The sequence below is a fragment of the Prionailurus bengalensis genome, chromosome E2, assembly GCF_016509475.1.
Source record: "Prionailurus bengalensis isolate Pbe53 chromosome E2, Fcat_Pben_1.1_paternal_pri, whole genome shotgun sequence".
NCBI classification, from domain to species: domain Eukaryota; kingdom Metazoa; phylum Chordata; class Mammalia; order Carnivora; family Felidae; genus Prionailurus; species Prionailurus bengalensis.
Genome location: NC_057352.1, coordinates 13,018,853 through 13,042,542, shown reverse-complemented (window position 1 = coordinate 13,042,542; position 23,690 = coordinate 13,018,853). Strand labels below are relative to the sequence as shown.

General features: G+C 55.0%; 3 protein-coding genes and 1 long non-coding RNA gene across 7 annotated transcripts; 2 read left to right on the top strand and 2 right to left on the bottom strand.

Annotated features, from left to right (window-relative positions):
* The first annotated feature begins 708 nt into the window (after positions 1-708).
* Positions 709-4,682, top strand: LOC122493947 (phospholipase A2 inhibitor and LY6/PLAUR domain containing). Its single transcript, XM_043598711.1, has 5 exons — positions 709-1,015; positions 1,839-1,955; positions 3,739-3,891; positions 4,113-4,256; positions 4,438-4,682. Exons 1-5 carry the CDS (start codon positions 946-948, stop codon positions 4,590-4,592), a joined length of 639 nt encoding a protein of 212 aa, XP_043454646.1. The 5' UTR covers positions 709-945; the 3' UTR covers positions 4,593-4,682.
* A 2,201-nt stretch (positions 4,683-6,883) lies between these two features.
* Positions 6,884-14,799, bottom strand: IRGQ (immunity related GTPase Q). 2 transcript variants are annotated; one of them, XM_043598705.1, is made up of 3 exons: positions 14,697-14,799; positions 13,714-14,245; positions 6,884-12,473 (listed from the first exon to the last, which is right to left on the bottom strand). In XM_043598705.1, exons 2-3 carry the CDS (start codon positions 14,241-14,243, stop codon positions 11,114-11,116), a joined length of 1,890 nt encoding a protein of 629 aa, XP_043454640.1. In that variant the 5' UTR covers positions 14,244-14,245; positions 14,697-14,799; the 3' UTR covers positions 6,884-11,113. The 2 variants fall into 2 exon arrangements, with proteins under 2 accessions (XP_043454640.1, XP_043454641.1); XM_043598706.1 differs by lacking the exon at positions 14,697-14,799 and adding an exon at positions 14,548-14,660.
* Positions 14,777-17,937, top strand: ZNF576 (zinc finger protein 576). Of its 3 annotated transcripts, none has more exons than XM_043598713.1 (3): positions 14,777-14,891; positions 15,679-15,779; positions 17,210-17,937. In XM_043598713.1, the coding sequence occupies exons 2-3, from the start codon at positions 15,695-15,697 to the stop codon at positions 17,635-17,637; spliced, it is 513 nt and encodes a 170-aa protein (XP_043454648.1). In that variant the 5' UTR covers positions 14,777-14,891; positions 15,679-15,694; the 3' UTR covers positions 17,638-17,937. The 3 variants fall into 3 exon arrangements, with proteins under 3 accessions (XP_043454648.1, XP_043454649.1, XP_043454647.1); XM_043598714.1 differs by lacking the exon at positions 14,777-14,891 and adding an exon at positions 14,937-15,209; XM_043598712.1 differs by lacking the exon at positions 14,777-14,891 and adding an exon at positions 15,013-15,454.
* Positions 16,463-23,423, bottom strand: LOC122493949. The gene is made up of 2 exons (XR_006300070.1): positions 22,859-23,423; positions 16,463-21,858 (listed from the first exon to the last, which is right to left on the bottom strand). It is a non-coding gene; the product is annotated as an uncharacterized LOC122493949 (long non-coding RNA).
* Positions 23,424-23,690: the final 267 nt, after the last annotated feature.

Below are 23,690 nucleotides of genomic sequence, written 5' to 3'. Positions count from 1 at the left end.
TACCTCAGCGGGATCCTCTCCACCAGTTCCTGCGGTTACGCTCTTCCCGGTTACGCTCTTCCCTGCTACCCTCACACCATGCGCGCGCGCACACACACACACACACACACACACACGAACAAAATCTCCGATCTCTCCAGGGTTATGCCCGAGGCCAAGAGAGAGTGCGTCAAGGACCTACATAAGACACAAAGCACGCATTCAAACCAGATCCACACACGGAGCCTAGAGTGCTTCCACCCATGCATCAGTTTTCCAATATGTGGCCTGTGGGCATCTGTCTCCTACCACACCCGCCCCTGACCGTTGACAGGCATCCCTCTGTTTGGTCCCTATGAGACCTAGGGGTGCAGCCCCAGGCAGGATCAGAGCTGGGGACAGCCCAAACACAAGACAGGGAATATGAGCCAAGCACACGAAGAAGGAAGAGAAACAGGGCGCCCAGGCCCCCGCAGAACGAGCCGGGACATGCTGGGCGCTCCCAGGTAGGGCCTCACCCACGCTGGGTAACTCCTTGGAAAGAGAGAGAAGAGAGGGGATCTCAGTCCTCCTAGCAGCCACTCTACACCTACAGGAAATCAAGTGACCCAACTCTGACCTTGGGCTTCAGGCCAGAAAAAAAAAAAAAAAAAAAAAAAGGCAGGGGGTGGGGGGTGGGGAGAAGGGCCATGAGAATGTGAGAAAACAGGAAAGTGACCTTCTGGGTCCTGATGGAAGAGGGGGCTAGAAGCCCAGACTCCTGGGGTCCCTGTGGAGCAGGGGGCTGAGCATGAAATGCCCATGTCCCTTTTGAATTCTGGTTCCATATCCCCAACCCAGAGCCACAAAGGCCCGCCCTGAGATCTTACCTCAGCTATTTCTCACCCCAGGGTGAAGGTGGATCAGACCCGCCCCTCCTCAGTTCCCTATAAGGGCTGAGGACCCAGGACTGCAGGTTCACTCATCATGAGGGCTTCCATGAAACCGGGGACCTTCTTGCTGGCCTTCACTCTGCTCTGCACCCTCCTAGGTCTGGGTAAGTGAGAAGGGGTGTGGACCATGAGGCCCATGAGAGAGAGCACTCAGCACGGTCCTTGAGGGGGAAAGTGGAGGTGTCCTGGGAATGCAGATTCATGGTGAAGGCAGAGGCTAAAGGAAGAGAAAGCCTGGGGCCCCAAAGGAGAAGCTCATGTGGTCGACTCCCTGGGGGAGCTTGGGGGGGCTCCGAATCCTCTATCCCCTCCCCCCCCCCAGGCAGGGTCTCAAAATAAGACATATGAATCTAGCCCCACCTTTCCCAGGACCCAGGTAGGTGTCTGGGCCCCGAGTTGTGTCTTCTTTTAGGACCAAGGAGTCCATGCCCTCAGCCCTCCTGGTCCTGACTCTCCCTTCTTGATCTGGCATGAAGACCCCAGCCTCGGGTTCCCCTGCCTGAGCTCCTGCCACCTCCAAGACCTACATCTGGTCTTGCGTCCAAGAAACAGCTGGACCTGAAGCTTCCCAAAGCCCATGGAAACCTTCGCCAGGATCCCTCCCTGTCCCCGAGCTTTCTCAGGAGTCCCTAGCATCCCAAGTCCCCAGCCTTATAATTAGGTAAACAGGCTCCCTGGTGGAGTCGCTTCCCGCCCGTGGAAGCAGCTTTGCTGGCATCACCACCGCGTCCCAGCCAGAGCAGTGGACATTTCCCTGGACAGCGGTCAGTGCCCCACCCATGAGCAATTAGAGAGACACCTGTCCCTCCTCCCTCAGGACTCCAAACCCGGTCCCCTGTGCCTCCATCTCCCTCTGGACTCTGAAGTCAAACCCGTGCTCCGCTGACCACACCCCTCATGACTACAGCCTGGCTCTCTACACCGCAGGGTGCCCACTGAGCTGTGAAGTGTGCAGGGGCTCCGGGCCCACGTGCAGCGGAAAAATGAAGACTTGCGAGGCCGGCAAGGACGCATGCGTGGTCGTCGTGGGGGAGTCCTGCACAAGTATGACAGCCTGGCGTCCCACCCTGGGGAGGGGGTGGTGCCTTCAAGGGTAGAAGATAACGCCACATCAGGGAGGGACTGTCACGGTCACGGTTCTGGTGGTGGGAGGTCAGGGAAGAGGGAAAGACTGTCTTGAGGTGGTGGGTGGAAAAAAGCGAAGTCAATGGGATGATGGGAGCCATTGTTGTCAGGGATTTCTGAAAATGGGACTCCCCAAAATATTAGATGGTGGGTGGGGGGCAGATATAGAGACTTTCTTAGGCAGGAGGGGGTGAGGAAAGGAAAGGACACAGGGGAACAGAACTGGTGAGGGGTAAGTATCTAATAGGCAGGAGGTAAAATGGAAGGGGAGGAGGAATCGAAGAGAAGAGGCTGGGGTGGGTCTGGAAGAATGTGATCAGGTTGACCGCTTTGGGTGAGAGGGAGGAACCGTCCAAAATACCAGGGGATGGTTGGGGTGGTGCGGGCTGGAAGGGACCATTCCTTTTTTTTTCTTTCTTTCCTCCTCCTCCTCCTCCTCTTCCTTCTTCTTCTTTTAATGTCTATCTACCTTTGAGAGAGAAAGAGACAGAGCACGAGCAGGGGAGGGACAGAGAGAGAGGGAGACACAGAATCCGAAGCAGGCTCCAGGCTCTGAGCTGTCAGCACAGAGCCCGACAGGGGCTCGAACTCACCAACCGTGAGATCATGACCTGAGCCGAAGTGGGAAGCTTAACCGACTGAGCCACCCAGGCACCCGGGAAAGGGACCATTCCTGACGGGAGGAGGTGCTATGACACCAAGGTAGAGGAAGAGACATAAAAGGGACCGTGCCAGGCAGGAGAGGAAAGATAACCCTGAAGTATGGAGCAAATCATCAGGAAGAAAGGTAGAGGTAGAGAGCCGGAGGCCGATGGGTGACATGGGAGAAGGCATGACTTTAATGGAAGCGACCGTCCCAGACCTGAGGAAGGTTGGGGAGAAGGGGAGCGATGGAGTGTTGATTCAAAGCTGAGGAGAGAGGATGGGGCTGGGCCAGGAGATGAAGGCCGCCAGGAGGGTAGGAAGAAGCCACCCGGACCGGTGGGGGTGTGCGTGTAAGGAGGGTGAGACAGAGGGTGGTGGCGTTGGCGGGTGGGCCAAAGGACCCGAAGGGCTTGAAGAGACCACCCCAGGCATACACGAGGGAGATCAGACCCTGAGGTTGGAGGGAGACGAAGGTGGGAAAAGCCCTTCGGGGGTGAAGAGGAAAATCCTTGGATTGGAATGGAAGAGACCACCACACGGTGGGGAGGGGGAAGGCCACGAAGACTGGAAGAGACCACTGCAGGCAAGGCTGGGGGTAGCCAGGGAGGGAGGCAAGAGACCACTTTAGAGGCTATGGGTGTTGCAGGGTAGGGGTTGGGGCGGCCTCCCAGGGTTTGTTGGAAGGGATCTGGAAGGTGGGAGGGAGGGCGAAGGTGAAGAGGACTGGAAGAGACCGTTTCACACAAGCATGGGGGTAGCCAAAGACGCTTTGGGGCAGGGACCCTTGGAGGATGGCAGAGCCGCGGGGCTGGGCGGAAGGGCCCAAGTCAGGCTTGGCAGTGGGGAGCTGAAAGAGACCATCCAGGCTGGGGGCTAGGATAATGGGGCGGCGGGGGGCGGGGGGCGGGGGAGGGCGTCACCTAATAAACGACTCCGGACCGGATCCCGGGTAGCTAAAGGTGGCGGGGGTTGGGAGAGACCCCGAGGCCGGGGTCCACGGCAGAGTGGGGTCAGCGGGCGCTGCCGGAGCCCTCCCTTCCTGCCCCGCGTCCTTCAGAGGGCCGCCACGCGGTGAACACCTACAAGGCCTGCATGAAGTACAGCGACTGCTACTCGGGATTCGTGTCCACCACGATGGGCCCCAAGGACTACATGGTGTCCAACACGCGCTGCTGCCAGAGCGACGGCTGCAACCAGGGCTCGGTGCCCCGTAAGTGCCAGCCCCGCATCGGGAGTCGCTTCCAGCTCGCCCCAAGAGCCCGCGGAGTGTGCTCTGCCCCGCATCGGGGCAACTTGCTTGCTGCGACCCCATTTCCTTACGGCCAAATGCAGGGTCCGTCATCCGTTGGCAACCCGTGTTCCCCAGGGGTGTTGTGAGGTGAGGGAAGGGTTGAATCGTCCCCCTGCTTCTCACGCGCCACTCATCCCCAGCTCCCCAGAACAATCGTACCGAGAACGGCCTCCAGTGCCCGGCCTGCATCGCGCCCTTTCAGGAGACATGCCCCGGGACCCAGGCAGCCCGCTGCGTTGGCCAGGAAACCCACTGCGTCTACTTCGCTGGCAACGTGCAGGCCGGTGAGGGGAACCCGGATCTCTAGAGGGGGCAGGGGCCCCAGAACTGGAGGCCCATGCTTCCAGGCTCTAGGGGAGATGGTGGCTCCAGGTTACTGGGTGAGGACAGGGGTGGGGGAGGGGGGACGGGGTCATGAGGAAGGAGGAGTTAGGGGCCGACTCCATTTTGAAACCCCCTTCCCAGGTCTCATCACCCCCAAATTTGCCACTCGGGGCTGCGCTACGGAGAGTGCCTGCTTCGCCAAGGCCGGGGCGCAGGTGCCTTCAGCCTCTTATCTGTACTTCCTCCGCCGAGCAGACTGCCTTCCAGCCCGCCAGGCCCCTAGCAGGGCGGAGTAAAGCGCTGAGGATCATGTGGCTTGAAGTCTCCCTTTGTCCTCAGTCTACACCTGTCCATGTGCCTATAAATTAAACAGGTTAACAAAGCAAGCCCGAGTTCTTGTGATGTGATGCATCTCAGGAAGCGAGGGTGCAGAAAGCAAGGGTCCTAACCCTTGCGAACCCTCTCTTTGCAAGGAAGGGAGAGAAGATCCCACCATTTGTTACAGGATTCCTCCCCGCTGGGCCCCTGTGCAGTGTTCTCCGTGCTGTACCTCATTTCATAACCCCAACGACTGTGTGAACTTGATATTACTATCCCCATTTTACAGATGAACAAACTGAGGCACGGGTTGTGTGGCCATTTGTTTTGGGGCAAACCTCTAGGGAGGGTCAGACCCGAGTCCATGATCACCTCTCCTGATTAACCCTCTCCCTCTTTTTGCCTGTTTTCACATCTGCAAAACGTGGGTATTAATAGCAATAACCTCATTGGGTTGTTGCATCAAATGAAAGGAAAGCAAAAAAGGCACTTAGTGCAGTGCCTGGCACCTTTATGACAATGTCGGTTCTGGAAACAATACATCTATAAATAATAATCATCCGAACAGCTGCTTCTTAATGAGTGCCCATTATCTGGAAGGTGCTAAAGCATTGTCATCAATCAGTATGCTGCAGTAACACGCAAGTCCCTAATTTCAGTGGTTTAAAGCAACCAAGTTGTATTAGTCGACTAATGCTGGAGTAACGCTGTGTAACAAACCATCCTCAAACCGAGCCATAAACAACAAGCATGCTTTTTGCTGAGGGTTTGTGGGTGGCTGGGGTAGCTCTGCTTCTGGCCTTGTATTAGCTGGTTTGGCTCCAGTTGGGGAGGATTCAAATTCTGGGATCGGTGGCTCCCTGGCTAACGCTCTGACAGCAGGCACAGGAGCACAGTAACCAAGTGCATTAAGAGCCCCTGCTGAGGTCAGGTGTGCTAACGTTCCACTGATTGAAGGCAATCCTGTGGTCAAAGCCAACATCAACCAGGCAAGGAGGTGTACTACCCTTCCGGTGGGAGGGAGAAGAGTAGGATTTGTCGAACAAGTCCCCACTCACAAATAGTCGCTTCCCCCTGACCCTCCGTGTCTAGCACTGTCCACGGGGTGTTCTGCTCGTGGTAATCATAGAGCAGCCTCCAGCTCCAGCGTTGCTGATTTCTGTGCACCGGAAAAGTCTCACACGGGTGATTAAATGCCGTGACCCAGAAATGACTTGACACAACTCATGGGATGGAGCTAATCACACGGCCCCCAAACCCCATGGGGGGCTAGGAAGTCGCTCCCCAGTGTGGCCATATTTTGTAAAAGGCAGGAAGCTGCCACGGCCCCCTAGCAGGTGTTTCTCATTTTCTCTTCATAAAGACTCCCTGTGATATAGGGACTGTTATTCTCGGCCCTGTTTTCAGAAGAATCTGAGGCTCAGACGTGGGATGTTACACGCAACTACAAAGTGGCAGAGCTTAAGATCTGATCATCGGGTCGTGTTGAGGGGGAGAAGGGACCACAGCACAGAGGGAACAGGCCCGCATCGGTCATCTTTGGCTGTATCTTTATACATCGAACCACTCCAAAACTTTGTTGCTTTGAACAATCAATCGTCTTTTATTTAGCTCATGATTCCGCAATTTGGTCTGGGATCAGCTGGGTGGTTCTTCTGCTGGGTGCGGCTCTTGTCGGCTTGGCAGCTCGGTTTCGGAGGGTTGGCTGGCTGGCGGTGGGGGTGTCAAGGCTGACTGGGTCACCTGGCCTCTACTCACCCAGCAGGTTAGCCTGGACTTGGTGTCCCAGTGGTGGAAGGGAGAGAGGAACCCCTGTGAGCCCTAAGCCTCTACTTTATCGTGTTCGCTGTTGTTCCTGTGGTCAGGCAAATCACACGGCCAGGTTTTGAGTCAGGAGAACGGACTCTGCAAGGACACAGCTACAGAGAAGCTGAACAAATTGGAGGCATTAATGGGCCAAGCTGCTTCCAGAGCTAGGATGCTTTACCGTCACAAGCTCCTAAGGTCTAAATGTCATTTTTCCACCTCCATTCTCCTCTCCCCACTCCCAGGGTGGCAAAACTCAGGCACAGGAGTCTTTGGGTTCCAGCTCAAGGGGTTCTTTCCCATACAGACCTTCACCATCCCTCCTCTCCCAGGGCCCAGGAGTCCCCACCCTTGGTCCCCTTCTCCCTCAGACCCAGTGCTATCTCCAGCCCCTTCCTCAGACCCAAGCAAAATCCCAAGCATCTTCCTACCCCTTCAAACCCTCAAAGGAGAGACAACACAGTGGGATTTCTACTCGTCTTTATTCACTCCTGCAAGAAAGCACCACAGGCCAACCACACCCTTGATTAGCCCTCCACGGTTCCCCACCCCAATGGATACAAGTGTCTTCATCATAACCCAGAAATATCTGAAACTCAGCTAAGGTGATGAGATTGTCTCTTCGAGTTTTTTGTTTTGTGCCTATTCTGCTTCTGGCAACGGCAACGCCAAGACTCAGCATACATTTCCTTGAATTCTTGCCTTCGAGGGTCTTCCAGCCAGAAGTAGGATGTAGACACGCCCCACGGGGAGCCAGCAATCAGTTCTCAAGGGAGTCTTAGTCTTTTCTGCTTGGATGCTACCCGGGACACATGCCTCACTGGCCACCTTAGGCCTCCCACCCAAAGTCATAATTTAAAAGACAACCACCCTCCAGATTAGTCACGACGCCCAACCCGTGGCGATACACGATGATACAGACACAATCAGCACTCCCCGACAGAGACACAGGCAAACGGAATCGGGTCTCGCTTCCTCAGATAGGATCTCTGGCACGATCCCCATTGGCATGGGGGCAGAGGGAGTTTGGAGTAGCGAGGCACAGGGCAGAGGTGTCAGACAGGTGAGAGTGGCAGAAAGAGGGCACTCTGTGAGCAAAGGCATTCTGGGTGTGAGACAGGCGCCTAGACTAGAGTCGGCTCAGCCTGGGGCTGGAGGCATGGACCAGACTCACATTTGAGCTCCCAGTGGGCCAGGCTTCTCCAGAGGGCTGCACATCTGTACACACACTATTCTTAGTTACCCCGTGAGGTAGATGCCACTTGCTCAGGGACTTGCCCAAGGTCACCCCAATGTCAGCAGGGCTGTCTGACCCTGGAGCTATGCTAATGGGATTTCCTGGGATAATGCAAGTGTTCCAGGTCATGTGGCTACTGAACACTGGAAACGGGGTTCGTGGCACTGAGAAAGGGAGTTTTAGATTTCATTTACTTTTCATTAAAAATTGATACACGTCTCCGTTGCTGGAAGACCGTTCAATATCAGTGGGACAACTTGGGGACATGGATCCATTTCTCCAACAACACGTTTTAGGAAAGCTAAACAGAACTATTTCTGATGAAAGTTTCTGAACGAGATGTGCTGGAAGTGTAAAATAGCAGATTTCAAAGGCAGAATAAAAGGATGTAAAATGTGTCTTTCTTTTCTATATGGACTACATGTTGAAATCATATTTTGGATATACTGGGTTAAGTAAAACATATTCTCAGTAGTTTGACCCTGTCTTTTTACTTTTTTTTAAATTTTTTTAACATTTATTTTTGAGAGAGAGAGAGAGAGAGAGAGAGAGAGAGAGAGAGAGACCCAGAATCCGAAGCAGGCTCCAGGCTCTGAGCTGTCAGCACAGAGCCCCATGGGGGGCTTGAACTCACAAACTGGGAGATCATGACCTGAGCTGAAGTCAGATACTTAACCGACTAAGCCACTCAGGCATCCCTCCTTTTACCTTTCTAATGTGGCTGCCAGACAATTTCAAATGATCGATGTGGCTCACACTGTGTCTATTGGACAGCACTGCTTTCCTCTCCTGCGTTCCCACGGCTGGCACGTGAGACTGAGAGACAGTGTGGTATCGGAGATTACAGACCGGAAGCCATTCAGTATCTCATCTCGGCCAGGCCATGTCAACTTTTTTTTTTTTTTAATGTTTCTTTTTGAGACAGACAGCGCGAGCAGGAGAGGGGCAGAGAGAGAGAATCCCACACGGTCTCCCGCTATCAGTGCAGAGCCTGATGCGGGGGCTGAACTCACGAACCATGAGATCATGACCTGAGCCGAAATCAAGAGTCGGACGCTCAACTGACTGAGCCAGCCAGGCGCCCCACGGCCATCTCAACGTTGATGGGATAAACCGTGTCACCGGGAGGGGTTCAAGCTGGACATGGGGATACCATCTCCCAAGTGTCTACCCCTCGGAGTGGTCACCCTTGTCTCCCGCTGTCAAAGGAGATAAGATCTTGGAAGCATTTATGGTTCTCATCAGGCCCTTTCATTTCACAGATGGGAAAATAAAGCACCGGTCCAAGTCACCCAGAGCGACAGTGGCAAAGCCGGGCCTGCATTCCAGGTCCCCTGATCTCAGACAGGAGCTTTCTCTCCCATCAGATGCTTCTTTCTCTTTCTCCCCACCCGGTGCATTGTCCCTGTCCTGTGGCAAGAGGCTGACAATCTACACCCAGGTCTGCCATGGATTAATGAATTAAAATAAATATTTACAAGCACCTGCTGTGTGTCAAGCACTCTTCTAGGTGCTGGGGTTACAGAAGAGAACAGGACAGGCAAGAGGATAATAGCCATTAAATAGGTAAATAAATAAATAAATAAATAAATAAGGTAATTTTGTTACAGTAATAATTGCTACAAGGGAAATATCAACTGGCCGAGATGAGTAATGGGGGAGTGTGGGCTACTTCAGTTACAGTGGTCAGGGAAGGCCTCTCTGAGGGGACATCTGAGCTGAGACTCGCTAGACAAAGAAGAACCAGTCATGGGAAGATCTGGGGGCAGAGCATTCTAGGCAGAAAGAACAGCAAATGCAAAGGTCCTGGGGTAGGACCCAATGTGGCCCACCCAGGCACTGCAAGGAAGATCACGCTGGTTGGGAGACGGGGGAGGGGCAGGGAGTTCGAATAGGCAGGGGCCAGACCACATGGGACCTTCCTGTGTGCTGTTGGGCCTAGAGTTGCTCTCCCTGGGCTCTGTTCTCCCCCATTCTCATAAAAGAGATTCTATCGAAAGGACTCTCAGGTCCCCCCCTTCTGCTTTTTGACACTGAAGAATTGTGACCTGTGGCATCTTTTCTACCCATGGTTGGCAGTCTAGAACATAGCCAGGCACTGTGGTTTCTGCCTTTGCTTCACTCACGGCGCACTCCCGCGGTCTGGAACACGACCTAGCTGTTCTGTGGGCCTCTTGTTCTCTGTGGCACTCTGTGTACTCCAGAAGGCAGAACCTCTTGTGGACACCTGAGGTAGCCAACACAGAAGTGTCTGGGTTAGTGCAGCACTATGGCTGCTTTAGCCCAAAAAGGCAGGAGTACAAAATACCAAGGCCAGAAAGAGTTAGGTTTGGTGACAGAAGAAATCAAGACCAAAAAGAGATAGAAACCGCTAGAGGAGAGAGGGACAAAGTTAGAGACTCCCCAAAGACCCCCTGAATCACTCTACACCTATAAAATGGGGGCAGTCATTTCCCTTTCCCAGTCAAACTCACACAGAGAAAGGCAACTGCTGGGATCCAAATCCCTAAGGGATTTGTGGGAGAGACCTCTGAGGTCTCTGCCCTTCCACACCCAGAAGGCCTCATTCCCGGTCTCTGGCTACCCGCAGGCCCCACCATGCCCGGACCTTCTGCCTCCCCCTCTTCATTTTTGTGGGACCATCCTCCCCACAACAGCTGGGAAAGGAATCTGGGTCGCCAGGCCCCTAGAACAACAAATATTAGATATCTATTCCCCAAGAGCTGTTCTCCGGCTCTTTCGCACACACACCCCCCTCCCCCGCCCCGGCCCTGTTCCCCTCTGTAGATGGAGACCTCCCACCACCAAGGAATTAGAAACCAAGGTCTACCGCCCTCTTGGGAGCCAGGAGTGTGAGACCCCCAATGAAGATTCCACACCACTGCCTCTTGAGGAGCTGGGAGGCTGGATGCAGACCCATTTCCTCCAGGAAGCCTAGAGGATCCAAAGATTCCAGCTCCCGGGGGTACCCGGACCCCATCCTCCATACTGGAATCTCTATTGGCGTAGAGACCAGGCTTTCACCTCTTCTCTCCCCTGGGGGCTAGATGACCAACAGACCCGGTTTCCTTTCCCTTGAAGACCACGATATAACCCCTTCTAGGAGGCCGACCCCTCAGTTTCCTTCAGGCCACAGTCTGGGGTCATGCCCTGTGGTCTCCAGGGAAACCAAGGGCTCTGTCCCCCAGACTCTATTCCCCTTCAGGACCCAGGAATTCGGGTGGCTACAAGCCACACATCCCAATCAGTAGTCAGAGCCCCCATCCCCTTCAAGCATCCGGGACTCTGAGCGGTGACCTCCAGCTCCCTTACCCCAGTGACCGAGACATCCCAGGCCAGAGCCTGTACCCCCCTAACCCCCCTCCCTCTAACCGGGACTTGGGAGTCCTCAGCTCCTGGCGGGGCCAAGCAGCTGGGACGCTGGGAGCCCGGAAGCCCCGGCCCTCATCCCACCCCTCACTGCGCGGGCACATGGGGTGCCAGCACCGCCTCGGCATCGGCCTGCATCTCGTTGAGGGCCTGCAGCAGGACGCCGTGCGCCGCGCGGTAACCCAGGCCGCCGGTGGCCGCCGCCCCGCCCGCGGGCCACAGGAAGGAGAGCGCGCCCAGCGCCGCGCCCCCGGCGGTGCCCTCGCCGGCCCACGCGCCCAGCCTCGCCTCCACTTCGGCGCGCGTCACCGGGCCCGGGAAACGCGTCAGCTCCGCCAGCTCCCCAGGGGCCAGGCCTAGCGCGCGCTCGCGTCGAGCCAGCGCTGCGGGTTCGAGCCCCAGCGCCCGCCGCCACTCCGCGAGCTGACCCCGCAGAAGCGCCACGTCGCACGCCCAGCCTAGCCCCGGTATGGGCGCCGCCGCCGCCGCCAGGCTAGCCAGCAGGGCCGGACGCCACGCCCCGGCCCGCAGCGCCGCGGCCTTCATCCGGGCCCCGTGGGGAGACGCGGGCGGCAGCGCCAGCAGCAGCGCCCCCGCCTGGGCGGGCGGCAGCGCGCGCCGCAGCCACTCGCAGAGCCCGGGGAGTCCGCCGGGCCGCAGGGGGAACACAGGTGGCGGTGCCTCCTCCAGCACCTCCCACGTCTCATCCTCGGGACTCAGTGCGGCCGCACGCTCTGAGTCCCCACTGCCCGATTTCTTCGCGCCGCCGCCAACACGTGGCAAACTCTCGCTGCCTGCTTTCTCTGAACCTTCCCCGCTGCCTGCTTTCTCTGAACCTTCCCCGCTACCTTTCTGCAATCCAGCGCCACGTTTCTCCCTTCCCTCACCGCGTGCATTCTTCAACTCCCCTCCGCCAGCGTTCTCTAAGCTCTCGCTGCTGGGCTTCTCTGCCTTTCCCTCTTCCTCGGGATACTCTGGATCCTCGCCCTCGCCGTCTGTTCGCACGCAGACCAGCGGTGCATCGGGCAGCACCAAGGGCCGAACCTGAGCCCAGTCCTTCTCAGTGGGCGCTCCCGGGGTGACGAGGATGAGGGCGTCGTAGTGGGTGGGATGGGGGGCGGCAGCAATGCCCGCGGAGCCCAGAGGCACATTCCAGAGCACCACATTGGGACGCTCCGGGGCCGGGTAGGGTGTGGGCCCCGCGGGCATGAAAACAGGCTCCGCATCTGGATCGCCGGGATCCAACCCGAGGAGCGTGTTCAGCACAAGGCTCACATTAGCCGTGCCGGCCACGGCCAGGTCCAGCCGCGCGCTGCCCAGCCGCTCTAGGCCAGCGCGAACCCACGACAGTGCCGCCTCCAGGCCACCGGTCTCAAAGGCCTCCCGCACAGCCTCCAGCTCTGCTGCACCCAGGACCTCGAAGCCATCCTGAGCCGGTGGCAGGAGCCTGAGGGGACAGGAAGACAGAGGATAAAGGGCAGAAGAGGATCTAAACGCAAGAGAGCTGAGTTCTGGGGACAGGACTAGGCTACGATGAGGAGGGGTGGAGTTTTCCCCGAATAATCTCTGAAAGAAGAGGGAGCAGGAAAGGGAGGGGCCAGACTGATGGTACAGCACAAAGAAACCAGGGCTTAAAGCAGGGATGGGGCGGGTTGGTTGAGATCAGGTTTCCAAAAGAGCCTAAGAAGGGGAACCTGCTAAATCATCCCCTGGATTTCAGTCTTGAGGCTGGGGGCGGGGTAAGGGGGCCTTTTCCAAGGGATCTGCAGGATTAAGAAAGGCCAAGCAAAACTCACAGAAGGTCGAGCTCGGGCCAAGACAAGACCTGCAACTGTATTGTGGACTAAAGGAAAGCGGAGCACTTGTCGACAGGAGCAAGGTCACCAGGGCACTCTTTGCTGAGACTAGGTGTAGGGAGGGGAGTAACAGCCAATGACGGGGAAAGCCTCACCTACTAGTGCTCATCAACGAGATGTGGCTAAGGTTAAAAAAAAAAAAAAAAAAAAAAAAGAGCACCGAGCCTCAGTTTGACTATGAAATAGGTGGTGGCCAGGGGTTGGGGGAAAAAAATCAGGAGGTAGGCAGCAAGTGGGCACAGAAACAAGATGGGGTTATTGAAAGGAAGTGGGAGAGCTAACCCAGAAATAACAAAGCTCACTGAAGGTGTGGACTGATATAGCTTGACGACCAAGCTGATGGTGTGGAGGGTGAGGAGTGCTGGAAAGAGTGAACCCTTGGGTAAAATGTTCGCGGGGATCGCAAGCTTGTGTGCTGAATGAGCCCTCCTTCAAACTTTTGCCCGGGGCGGGGGTTGGGGGGGGGGGCGTTGCTATTTGGGTGTTAGTTCCTCTCCGAAAATTCTCACTGGGGCAGGGCTTGTGACCTCAGAACGCTCACAGGAGGCTGAACCTGGAGAACAGGTCTGAACCTCTAGCTGACCCTTGGATGGGGCGGGGCCTAGAAGACAGGAAAGGGTCCAGCACTCAGCACTGGCTTGGGGTAGAGCCTCGGTGACCGCAAAACCTGCAATGAGGGGCGGAACCTGGACGAGAGAACTGGCCCTCCCGCAGCTATCCGATCAAGGCCTGCCCCAAACTCGCTGGGGGTGGGATGTCGCGGATCTCAAAGAACGTCTTCTGGGTCTAAAAGGACCCGGTCTCCAACCCACCAGGAAACTCCTCGCTTACCTCTGCAACACCTCCGCCTGGCTCTGCAGCGCCACCCGCAGGCGCTCCAATTCCTTACAGTCATCTCGGCTGCCGCAGTCCGCCGGCAGCACGAAGAGAGCCGCGGTCCCCAGCCCCGCGCTGTTCAGCAGGGCCGCTGTCTGATCCCGGGCCTGGTCTTCATTTTGTGAATCCCCAGGACGGAGGTTCCGCACAGCCAACAGCGGGGTCCCACGGGCCAGGGCGGCCCGCGCCGCCTCTCCCAGCGCTGGGGCCAAGGGCTCCCCATTCCCCTCGGGGTCGGGCAGGACCAGTACCAGCACATTGGCCTCCGCCGCCCAGGGCCCCGGCGCTGCGGGTGGGCAGCTCAGCTCGCCCAGGAAGAGGCCGGGGCCCGCCGCTCGCAGGCTGGGGATCCCTGAGTACGGCCGTCCCTCGGGGATCTCTATCGTCTCCACATTTCTGTCGCACAGCGCTGCAATCAGAGCGGACTTTCCAGAGCCCGGAGGCCCCAGGAACAAGGCGGTCACGTCGCCCCGCGGCGGTGGCATAACTGGAAAGCAAAAGGGTGGGGCGGACACGGGTCAGGGAGTACCCAGCTTTTTCCTTTCCCAGTCATCCCACTCTGGTGTCAGACTTCAGTCCTTCACCCTGTCCCCTTCCATTCTTGGGTGTCACTCCCAGGGAGAAATCCGGCGCCCAGGCCCCTATCTATTCCCCAGAGATCCGGGCGTCTTGTCCGCCCTTTTTCTGGATACATTTTATCTTTCTGTTTCAAAGATCCGGCCTCCAGCCCCTTCTCCCTCAGACACAAAGATGTTTTTATCCCCCGCTCCTCCCTTCCAAATCACTAACCGGGCAAAAAGCCGGCACACCCGAGAGCACAGCTGGCGGCGGCTGATCAGCCGCTGAGAAGCCCCGCCCCTAGGGTCCGGCGGACGGAGGCCGAAGAGGTGAGAGAGCCCGGATTTGGGAACGTCCAGACACGTTCCAGGGGCTCTTACCTGACGTCAGTCCTTTAAGGAGGGGGTGTGTCTTGGAAGCGCGACCTCGGGGATACGGCCTTTCGCGGCGCCTGCGCAAAGCAACAGACGTACGCCCGCTCCTCAGCTCCTGCAGCCCGCGGGGCTCGGAACAATGAGGGAACCAGAGCGCCTGCGCTCCATGAGCACCTAGCCACACGTGCGCCAGAAGCTGAGGTCTGTACGGCAAGGGTGTCATGTCACGTCATCATAACGCACTCCAGTGCAGAGAAGGACCCCTCCCGTTACTCTGAGGACCCGGTTGGCGCGACTGCATCACTGCCGGATGGCATCCGGCATCTCGGCTTGGAGAGGCTCCTCAGGCGAAAGGGCATGGAAGCCACTGGGACCTTGAGCCTCGGTGGGCCCTACCCCGCTTCCCTCCGGGTGGCGGCGCTGTGACGAGCGACGGACCGGCGCAACGAAAGGCAGCCCTCTGCTGCCTGGAGAAAAGCAGAGGCCGGGGCTACCCGCCTCGGGAGGAGGGACCCGAGGGCAGTGCTCGGGGGCAGCGGGACGCCGCGGTTGAAGGCGCGCGTGGGCGGCGGGGGCTCAGGGTGGAAGGAGAGTTACAGGATGTCAGAGAAAGATGCCTCCGGGGAAGAGGCGAGCTAAAGCCTGGATGCCACTACCTGCCTCAAGACACGTGGGAGACGGGGGCGAGGCTGGTGTCAAAGATCCAGGGTTCCGTGCCCTGAGTTCAGGGAATTAGTTTGATGTAGGTCATAGGTCGCACACAGGTGAGAAGGCTCTAAGGGGTGTCACAAACCTAGGGAGTCGAATCTTTTGGGAGGGTTGAAACTTCTCTAGGGCAGAGCTCCATTAGGTTACAGTTCAAGAAGATGGTGTCTTACGGGGGCAAGAGAGCCCGTCAGAGGTCATAGGATTAGCGGCCCTTTAACGCTGTAGACAGATGAGCGACTTCACTTGATTTACTGTTGTCATGCGTGCTACTCTTGACCAGAGGGATCCCAGCCACTATGGAGGACCCGCATCCTGAAGAGACCATGGAGCAGCAGGATTCGTCCAAGGAGAGGAGTCCCCGCAGTCCAGGAGGCGACGTGTGTGAGTGCTGCTGGCCAGAGGAGGGTGGGGTGCAGGGGCTGAGGCTCCTAAAAGGATTTGCGTAGCATCTCAATGTCCAAGGCGTTACAAGGACTTGCCTGCTGGGGAGGGGCTGTAACAAATGGTTTCTGAGCTGCCCTACCGGGAACCGCCACACTCCACCCTTACTCTTATTCTGCTCAGATGTACCCACTCTGATCTGTCCACGTTAGCTTCAAGGGGCCACAGTTCAGAGGGACAGAGTAGCATCCAGAGGGGCTTGGGGTGGGAGATGTGACTGAGAAAGGGCAGAGACTGAGAGGAAGCCCAAGGTTCCAGTCCCAACTGGCCCCCAGACTTTCAGTGTGACTTGGGCCTGGGTTTCCCAGTCTGTCACAAGAGGCTGCGGCTACTCCGGTGACTCGGCTGTTGTTATGGGGATTAGCGGCAGAGAAAGGGAAGGTTTGATGTTAACCAAGGTAGCCAGTTCGACAGAATGGTGGCAACAGCTTCTGCTGAATGCTTATTACATGCTAGGCGTGTTCTATGAGTTAAACCGTCATAATCTCAGTCCTCCGGACAGACCCTTTGAACTTGGTTAAGTATTACTTTCGGGTGAGGGAATTGAGGCAAAGAGATTATCTGTAACAATGAGCCCGCCACCCTGTCAAGGCCCTCCAGCCAAAGACCACCAGGAACACGCCTACAGTTGAACAAGTTGGTTTATTGCTAATAGCGCTAAGGAAGCACACGCACCCTGGGGCACTGTGAAGGCTTCTCAGTAAGAGTTAGGACTTATCCTAGGATTGGGGCTTTGTGGTAGGTGATTTGGGGAAGGGTTCAAGGAAGGGTTTTGCGGTGGGTTGGATGTTGCCAGTAAGCAGAGGCAAAAGATAGGTTGGCAATCTTAAATCTTCTCTGGGAGGGAGGTACGAAGGCCCCGGCTGCTCTTCCCTTTCTCAGCACCAGTAACTGCAAACCACTGTGTAGCACTGTTCTAAGCACTTTATATAAAGTAATTCATTTACTCCTCCCGACCACCCAGTGAGGTAGATTCTGATAGGGTCATTACCCCATTTTCCGGATGAGGAAACTATTGTATTTGTCTAGGAAGAGGTAGATCCGGGATTCGATTCCAGGCAGTTTCGCTCCAGGGGCTGTGCTCACGGCTCTGTTGGAAGGGCAGACCCCCGGGGTTCCAGTTCTGACTCCATGGGTTCATTTCATACCTAGCCTCATGACTGTAGGCAGGTTGCCTCACCTTTTTGAGCCTCAGTCTGCTCATCCATAAAACAGGCCCAGTAATAGTTTGTCTGGACCACTGTCCAGCCCTGGCATAGAGCCTGGCACGTGGTAAGCACTGAATGTGAATTGTTGGCATGACTCTGGGGCTTGGGAGAGGTCCTGGTGACTCTTGCTGGCTTCCCCCGACCTCTCCCCACGTCCCTCAGGCCACCTGGGGGCCCCGCAGTGCACCCGCTGCCTCATCACCTTCGCCGATTCCAAGTTCCAGGAGCGTCACATGAAGCGGGAGCACCCAGCGGACTTCGTGGCCCAGAAGCTGCAGGGGGCTCTCTTCATCTGCTTCACCTGTGCCCGCTCCTTCCCCTCCTCCAAGGCCCTGATCGCCCATCAGCGTGGCCACGGTCCAGCCACCAGGCCCTCCGTGCCAGTTGCACCCGCCGCTGCCCCGCCTACCTTCCCCTGTCCTGACTGTGGCAAGACCTTTGGGCAGGCTGCTTCTCTGAGGCGGCACCGCCAGGCGCATGAGACCCGCACCCCTCCTGGCCCCTTCGCCTGCACTGAGTGTGGTCAGGACTTTGCCCAGGAGGCTGGGCTGCATCAACACTACATCCGGCATGCCCGGGGGGAGCTCTGAGTGAAGGTTAAGCCCTCCCTAGGGCAGCGGGGGTTCTGTGGCTGCTGGAACCCACCTCTGGTATAGGATGGGGGCCTTGGAAGGATTTGCTTCCCTCCCAGGACAGGCAAAGGACTTCTGATAAATAGGACCCAGAAGATTCTCATCTAGAGCTTCAGTCTTTGGAGGACACAAAGGCCTTCAGGGATACAGTGAAATTAGACAATAGTGAAATCTTTTGTTTGAAAAAAAAAAAGCAAGCAAAAGGGAAAAGTGTTGTATCTCCCTCATTCCCAATTAAATAGTTTGAAATCACAACTAGCTACAGATTGTGTAATCACCTTTAATTCTTCCCAGATGGATGCCATGGGCCGTAGGAACAAGTTCCCCCAGATTTGTGCCTGAATGGGGGAGGGGAAGGCGAGGTGTTGTGGGACTGTAATGTCACTGGAAGGATCCCAGATGTGCAGCAACGTGGGCCTTTGGGGATGGGGCAGCCAAGTTGGGAGCTGTATTCTGAGTCATGTAGGGGTTGCAATCAAGTTCTTATCTCCTCCCACTCCACCCCCCATCAATCTTTTCCACTCACAGAGGGGCCATGGTATTGGGTGGATTCGGGTGCGCACACACACACACACACACACCCCGAAAATTTATTGCCCACTTAAGTAATTTTATGTACCATTCTGGTCTTAGAGTATTTTTTTCTGGGTGTAGGTGAGATGACATGAATAAAATAACAAATAGTATCTAAAAACAGAAAAGGTCTGTATTGAAATATCTAAACAAGGAACTCTGGCCTTTGAGCAGATATTCCCAGAAAATATAAGGGCACAGGGAGGGGGGAGCTCAGGTCAGAGCTGGCCTGGCCCTGCAGGGAATCTGGTTTGGAATCAAACAGAGATACCTTCTGTTTCCTGTTGTATTTGGCCAACATTGGGAGAGTTCCCATTAAGATCCTATTTTCAGCTCTTGAAAGGCCTAACCCCGTGGAGTGTCCCTCCAGGGCACTGCTGAATGTGGTCAGGACTTTGGGTGACCTGCCCTGCCCTTAGAGTCAATGGCCGGTGCCCTGCATGCAATAATTATAGATCCTATTCGAACTGATGGATGTTTTTAAAACCCACAGCGGGGACACGGTAGAGACTGATAGCTGTCCCCCAATTTTTAGCTACGTACGTGGTAGCTACAAACACAATTTCCCAAAGTCCCTTGCAGCTGGGTGTGGCCCTGTGACCCAGGTTCTTTCCTGGGTAGAGTGCTCAAGCTTCAGAGAGGGACACGCCTTTCCTGTACCTTTCCGCCCGGAGTGTGGACACGGCACCCAACCACCTAGGACCATGGTAGAGCAACAAGACAGCAGAAGCCTGCATCGCTTGTTGACTCCACAGAACGGAGTCCTCATCCTAGCGCTAGAAGATCCACTTCCATACTACCATGGGAGAGAGAAATAAACCTCTATCTTGTTTAAGTCACCATTATTTTTGGTCTCCGTCACAGGCAGCGTAACTTACAGGCTGTTTGCAGCATAGAACAGCAGATCTGAGTCGTGGCAACAGAGGCCGTATGGCCCACAAAGCCTAAAATAGTAAAGGGCCATCTGGCCCTTTATAATAGAAGCTTGCTGACCTCTTGTCTAAGTGATAAGACATACAATCTACTCTGAGCCTGGAAACCGGGATTCCCACCCTGGGAAATACTACCTCTAGTAGGGGGCTCTGTGTGTGTGTGTGTGTGTGTGTGTGTGTGTGTGTGTTTGTACAAGATTCGTGCAGGGCTAGCTAGCCTGGATCTCTTTGCTGGGGTGACTTGTGGGGAAACTGGGTTGGAGTCAGTTGGCCATCACTTTTCCCAAAAATGTCAGCTTCACCAAAGCCAAATATTTCCTCTGCACCTGGTGACAGCCCAGAAGTTTCCAAACCAGATGTCCAAACCTAAGGCTCTAATCACACATGCTCCCCTGAGACAGACAGCCGCCCTGCCTGTGTTCTTCCTGTTCTCTCCACTCTCCAGATGTCATAGATTCCCACGACTTTAAATAGCATCACTGGTGACTTCCAAATCTTTATCTTCAGCTCAAACCCCAGACGCCCCCCCAACCATGAGACAATCACTTGGATGGTGACAAATAGGAGTCTCCAAACCTTAAAACAGGCCAGCGTGACTCCTACGGCCCCCACCTACACCACTACCGTCAGATTGGTCAACTGTATACTACTAGATTCCCGAGTCTGACCGGCCTTTCCCGCAGCTGCTCTCCTACCTGCTCCCCCTGCACCTGCCACCACTGCTGCCCCCTCCAGTGGACTACAGACCACCCCCTGTATAAGTCAATTCGTATCGCTCCTCATTTAAAATCCTCCGAAGAGATTCCATAAATAACATCCAGAGACACCTTACCCAGGCCCAGAAAATCCAACAATGATGGGGCCCCCACCCGCTAAGCAGTCTCAACCCCCTCTCTGCTCTACCTTTACTACACTCCAGCCACACATGCCAGGCTGGCTTCTGCCTCAGGGCCTTTGCACTTGCTGTTCCCTCTGCCCGGAGTGCTCTAACCCAGAACTTTACAAGGCTGTCTCTACATCATTCAGGACTCTACACATGCCACTTCCTCAGACAGGTCCTCCTTGACCTGCCTGGCCAAAGTAGCACCATTGAACCTCACCCTGGCTTTATTTCTTCCTAGCACCCTTCAACACCTGGGACTATCCCGCTTGTGCGTGTCATTATCTGTGTCCATACTCTGGAATCCAAACTCCTGAGGGCAGGCGGTGTGTCTTCCTCACTTCCCCAGTACCTAGGACAATGTTCACTGCAGAGGCTCAAAAAAAATGCTCGACTGTTCCCACTAGAGTCTCTCGGCCTGCAGCCCTCCCGATGATGCTCTGTAATGCTGGGCTTTCTGCAACTGTATTTCCCAGATTCCCTCCAGAGCTGGCTTCCTCAAGTTCTGCCCAAGAGAGGTCTGGGCAGAAGGTAGACAGAAAGAGGGGGAAGGAACTCCCCTCACTTTGGGCTGCTGGAACCCCTCTAACAGCAGCGGCTCAGGCTCCAGTGCATTTCTACACCCTCAGCACAAGGTACTGTGCCTCTCTTGTGGTGTAGGTACAGCCGCACATGGCCTGTCCCTCCAAACTCCTGTTGGGTTCTGGTAATGTCCCTTCTCTTTCTGTGCCCAGTCCTAGAGGTGGGAGCTTTGTGCAGACACGAATATCTTGGGGGCCTCAACTGTCCACATTTGTGCTTTCAGCCTTCAACCAGCTGCACACCCAATCCCCTGTGTTCAATCCTCTCTTTGGAATTCCTAGCTTGGTTTCCATAGCTCAACCAGGCCCTGGGGAACTGAATGACCCCCCTGCCCCGCCGACCCTGGCAGCAGACTGTGTCTCTTGATTCCTAGTCCTCTCATATCCTTAGGAATTTTTCCTAATGAACAGATAATTCTCTACATCTATGCTTAGAAAGCCCTGTCTTATGATTCCAACTATATGACAATCTGGAAAAGGCAATACTATGGAGAAAGTTAAAAAAAAAAAAAAATCATTGGTTTCCAAGGATTGTGTCGGGGGATGAACACAAGAGGAATTTTAGGATAGTGAAAACAGTCTATGATATTATAATGATGAACTCAGGTCATTACGCTTTGTCCAAACCCACAGAAGGTGCAACAAACACCAAGAGTGACTCCCAGTGTAAACTATGCACATTGAGTGATTATGCTGTGTCAATATAGGCTCATCAGTTGTAACAAACGGACCACTGTGGTGGGGAACGTGGATGCCAGGGGAAGGTATGCGTGTGTGGGGGCGAGGAAGTACATAGGAAATGTCTCTATCTTTCCCTCAATTTTGCTATGAACCTAAAACTGCATTAAAAAAATAAAGTCTGGTTTAAAAAACAAACAAACAAACAAAGCCCTGTCTCAGGGCAGAAGAGGGCTTAAGCATGCTGCTCCAGGAACTAAAATCCATCCGTGGTGTTTTAACGAGCTGTGAGTTTCTGCCTTGATTCGGAGATTCATTGATGTTAAGCTGTGATGGTTATGAAAGTCTCAATTCAAAGAGTGGATAAATGTCAGGTTCCCAGATTCTGAACTTCTAGGATGAAAAGTGTGGGCTTTGACAGATGCTTTGGTATGAGATCCTGTAACAGGCATCAGGATGCAAACGCTCTTTGTGGCCAAGCAGGGTACCATAAGCAGTGAAGCAGGCAAGGTGTGAGGGGTCCAGATGCCACATGCTGAGGAATGGGCACGTGGGAGGGAACGCCCATTAGCAGGAGGTAAGCCTTCCTCAGCTCCAGAAAGCTACTGCTCCTTGGGACTGTGGGCTCAGCGATCGAGATCTCACGATTTTCAAGGGAAGCCAAAAAACCTCCCTTTTGAGGTGAAATCTGCCCAGTTTTAAATGTTGGTAACCCACATGATTAGAAGACCCCAGCAACTCTATGGAGACCAAACACGCTCCTGGCCAGTCAGACGGTGGCTGTGGAGAGCCAGGCTGCCATTTCTGGTATGTGGCTTCATGGTTAAGAAGGTACGCACCGCATCCAGTCGTCTGGAATCACAGCTGCGTTCTGCTTATTAGCCGTGTGACCGACCTGTAGCAGCTAAGTCAAGTTCCCTGTGCCCTAGCTGGAGCAGCTGTGAAATGGTCACGATAATAGCCCCTGTGCCTCTAAGGGCTACGACGAGGACTCAGACATGGGACGCAGAGCCCAAACTGGTAGAAGAGCCGACAGGGCCCGGCCCTCTGCCTCTCCCTGACCTTGTCCTTCCCCTAGTCTTCCCCTGCCTTCCTCAGCAACGGGTCTCATGCCCTAAGTGTTCTTCCGCCAACATCCCAAGTAGGGCCCCACTTCAGAGCCTTTGCACTCACTGCTCCTGTAGACAGTGCAGGGGCCCCACTCTTCCCTACTCCCCATCTCTGCCTGAAGTCCCCCTTTCCCTGAAGCCTCCACGACCACCCTCTTTGGAACTGCCGCACACACACACACAAGCCTCCCCACCCACTCTGTTTCTCTCCACAGCACTTACTACCTTCTAACATTCTATATTTTTTATATATTTTACTTAAATATCTAAGTCTCTGTCTTCTCTATAATAGAACCTCCACAAAGGCAGGGATTCTTGTTCATCATGTTTACTGCTCTACTCTCAGCTCCCAGAATAGTGCCTGCGTCTGGCAGGTATTCAATACGTCATTGTTGAATGAATGAATGAATAAATAACAGCCCCTACCTCATAAGGATCCGATGCGATTGTCCATACAAAGCGCTTACAGGGCCTGGTCCACCGTGAGTGCTGATTTAATGATGGCCATTATGGTCATTCAGGTTCTATTCTTGAAGGTTCTTAGTTGCCAAGCTTCTATGAGTTAACACACGTAAAGCGCCTTAGAACGGGGCTTGGCACACAGTAAATGCTCAATAAATGGCAGCTATCATTATAATTAGGCTTCTATTTTCAAAGGAGCTTTGGTGCCAAATGTCTATGAATTAGCACATCCCTTCTCAGAGCGAGAGCCAAGGTTTCAACAGAGCTGTAAGGAGCTGGCCCTCTGCTCCCCTCTGCCCTCATCCTTCCAGCTCTGCCCTGACAGGTGGCAGGCTCCTGCCTCCTCCCACCCAAGTGCACAGCCCCCTCGCTCTCTCTGGTCTCTGTCACCTCCTCAGGGAGGGCTATACTATTTAAAATGGCAACCGCCTTCCAGAAGTGTTCTCCCTTCTCTGCTTTATTCTTCTCCACGGCATCTACCACCACCCAGCATTCCCTCCAGCTTGATTACTATCTGTCTCTACCAGTGGCCCTGCCCACTGCACCCCACCACCCCCCGCCTCGGCCCCGTGTAAGCTCCAGGAGAACAAGGATTTTATGTTACTCACTGCTAAATTCCCAATGCTCGGCATACAGCAGGGACCCAGAAGATACTGCTTAAATGAATTAATGGATCACAATCCCTTCCTCACAGAGTTATTCTAAGGACCTGATGATCTCATGCAAATAAAATGCAGCACTCTGGAAGTGCTGGGGAAATGGCAGCTGTAATTATAATTAAGGTTCTATTTTTGTA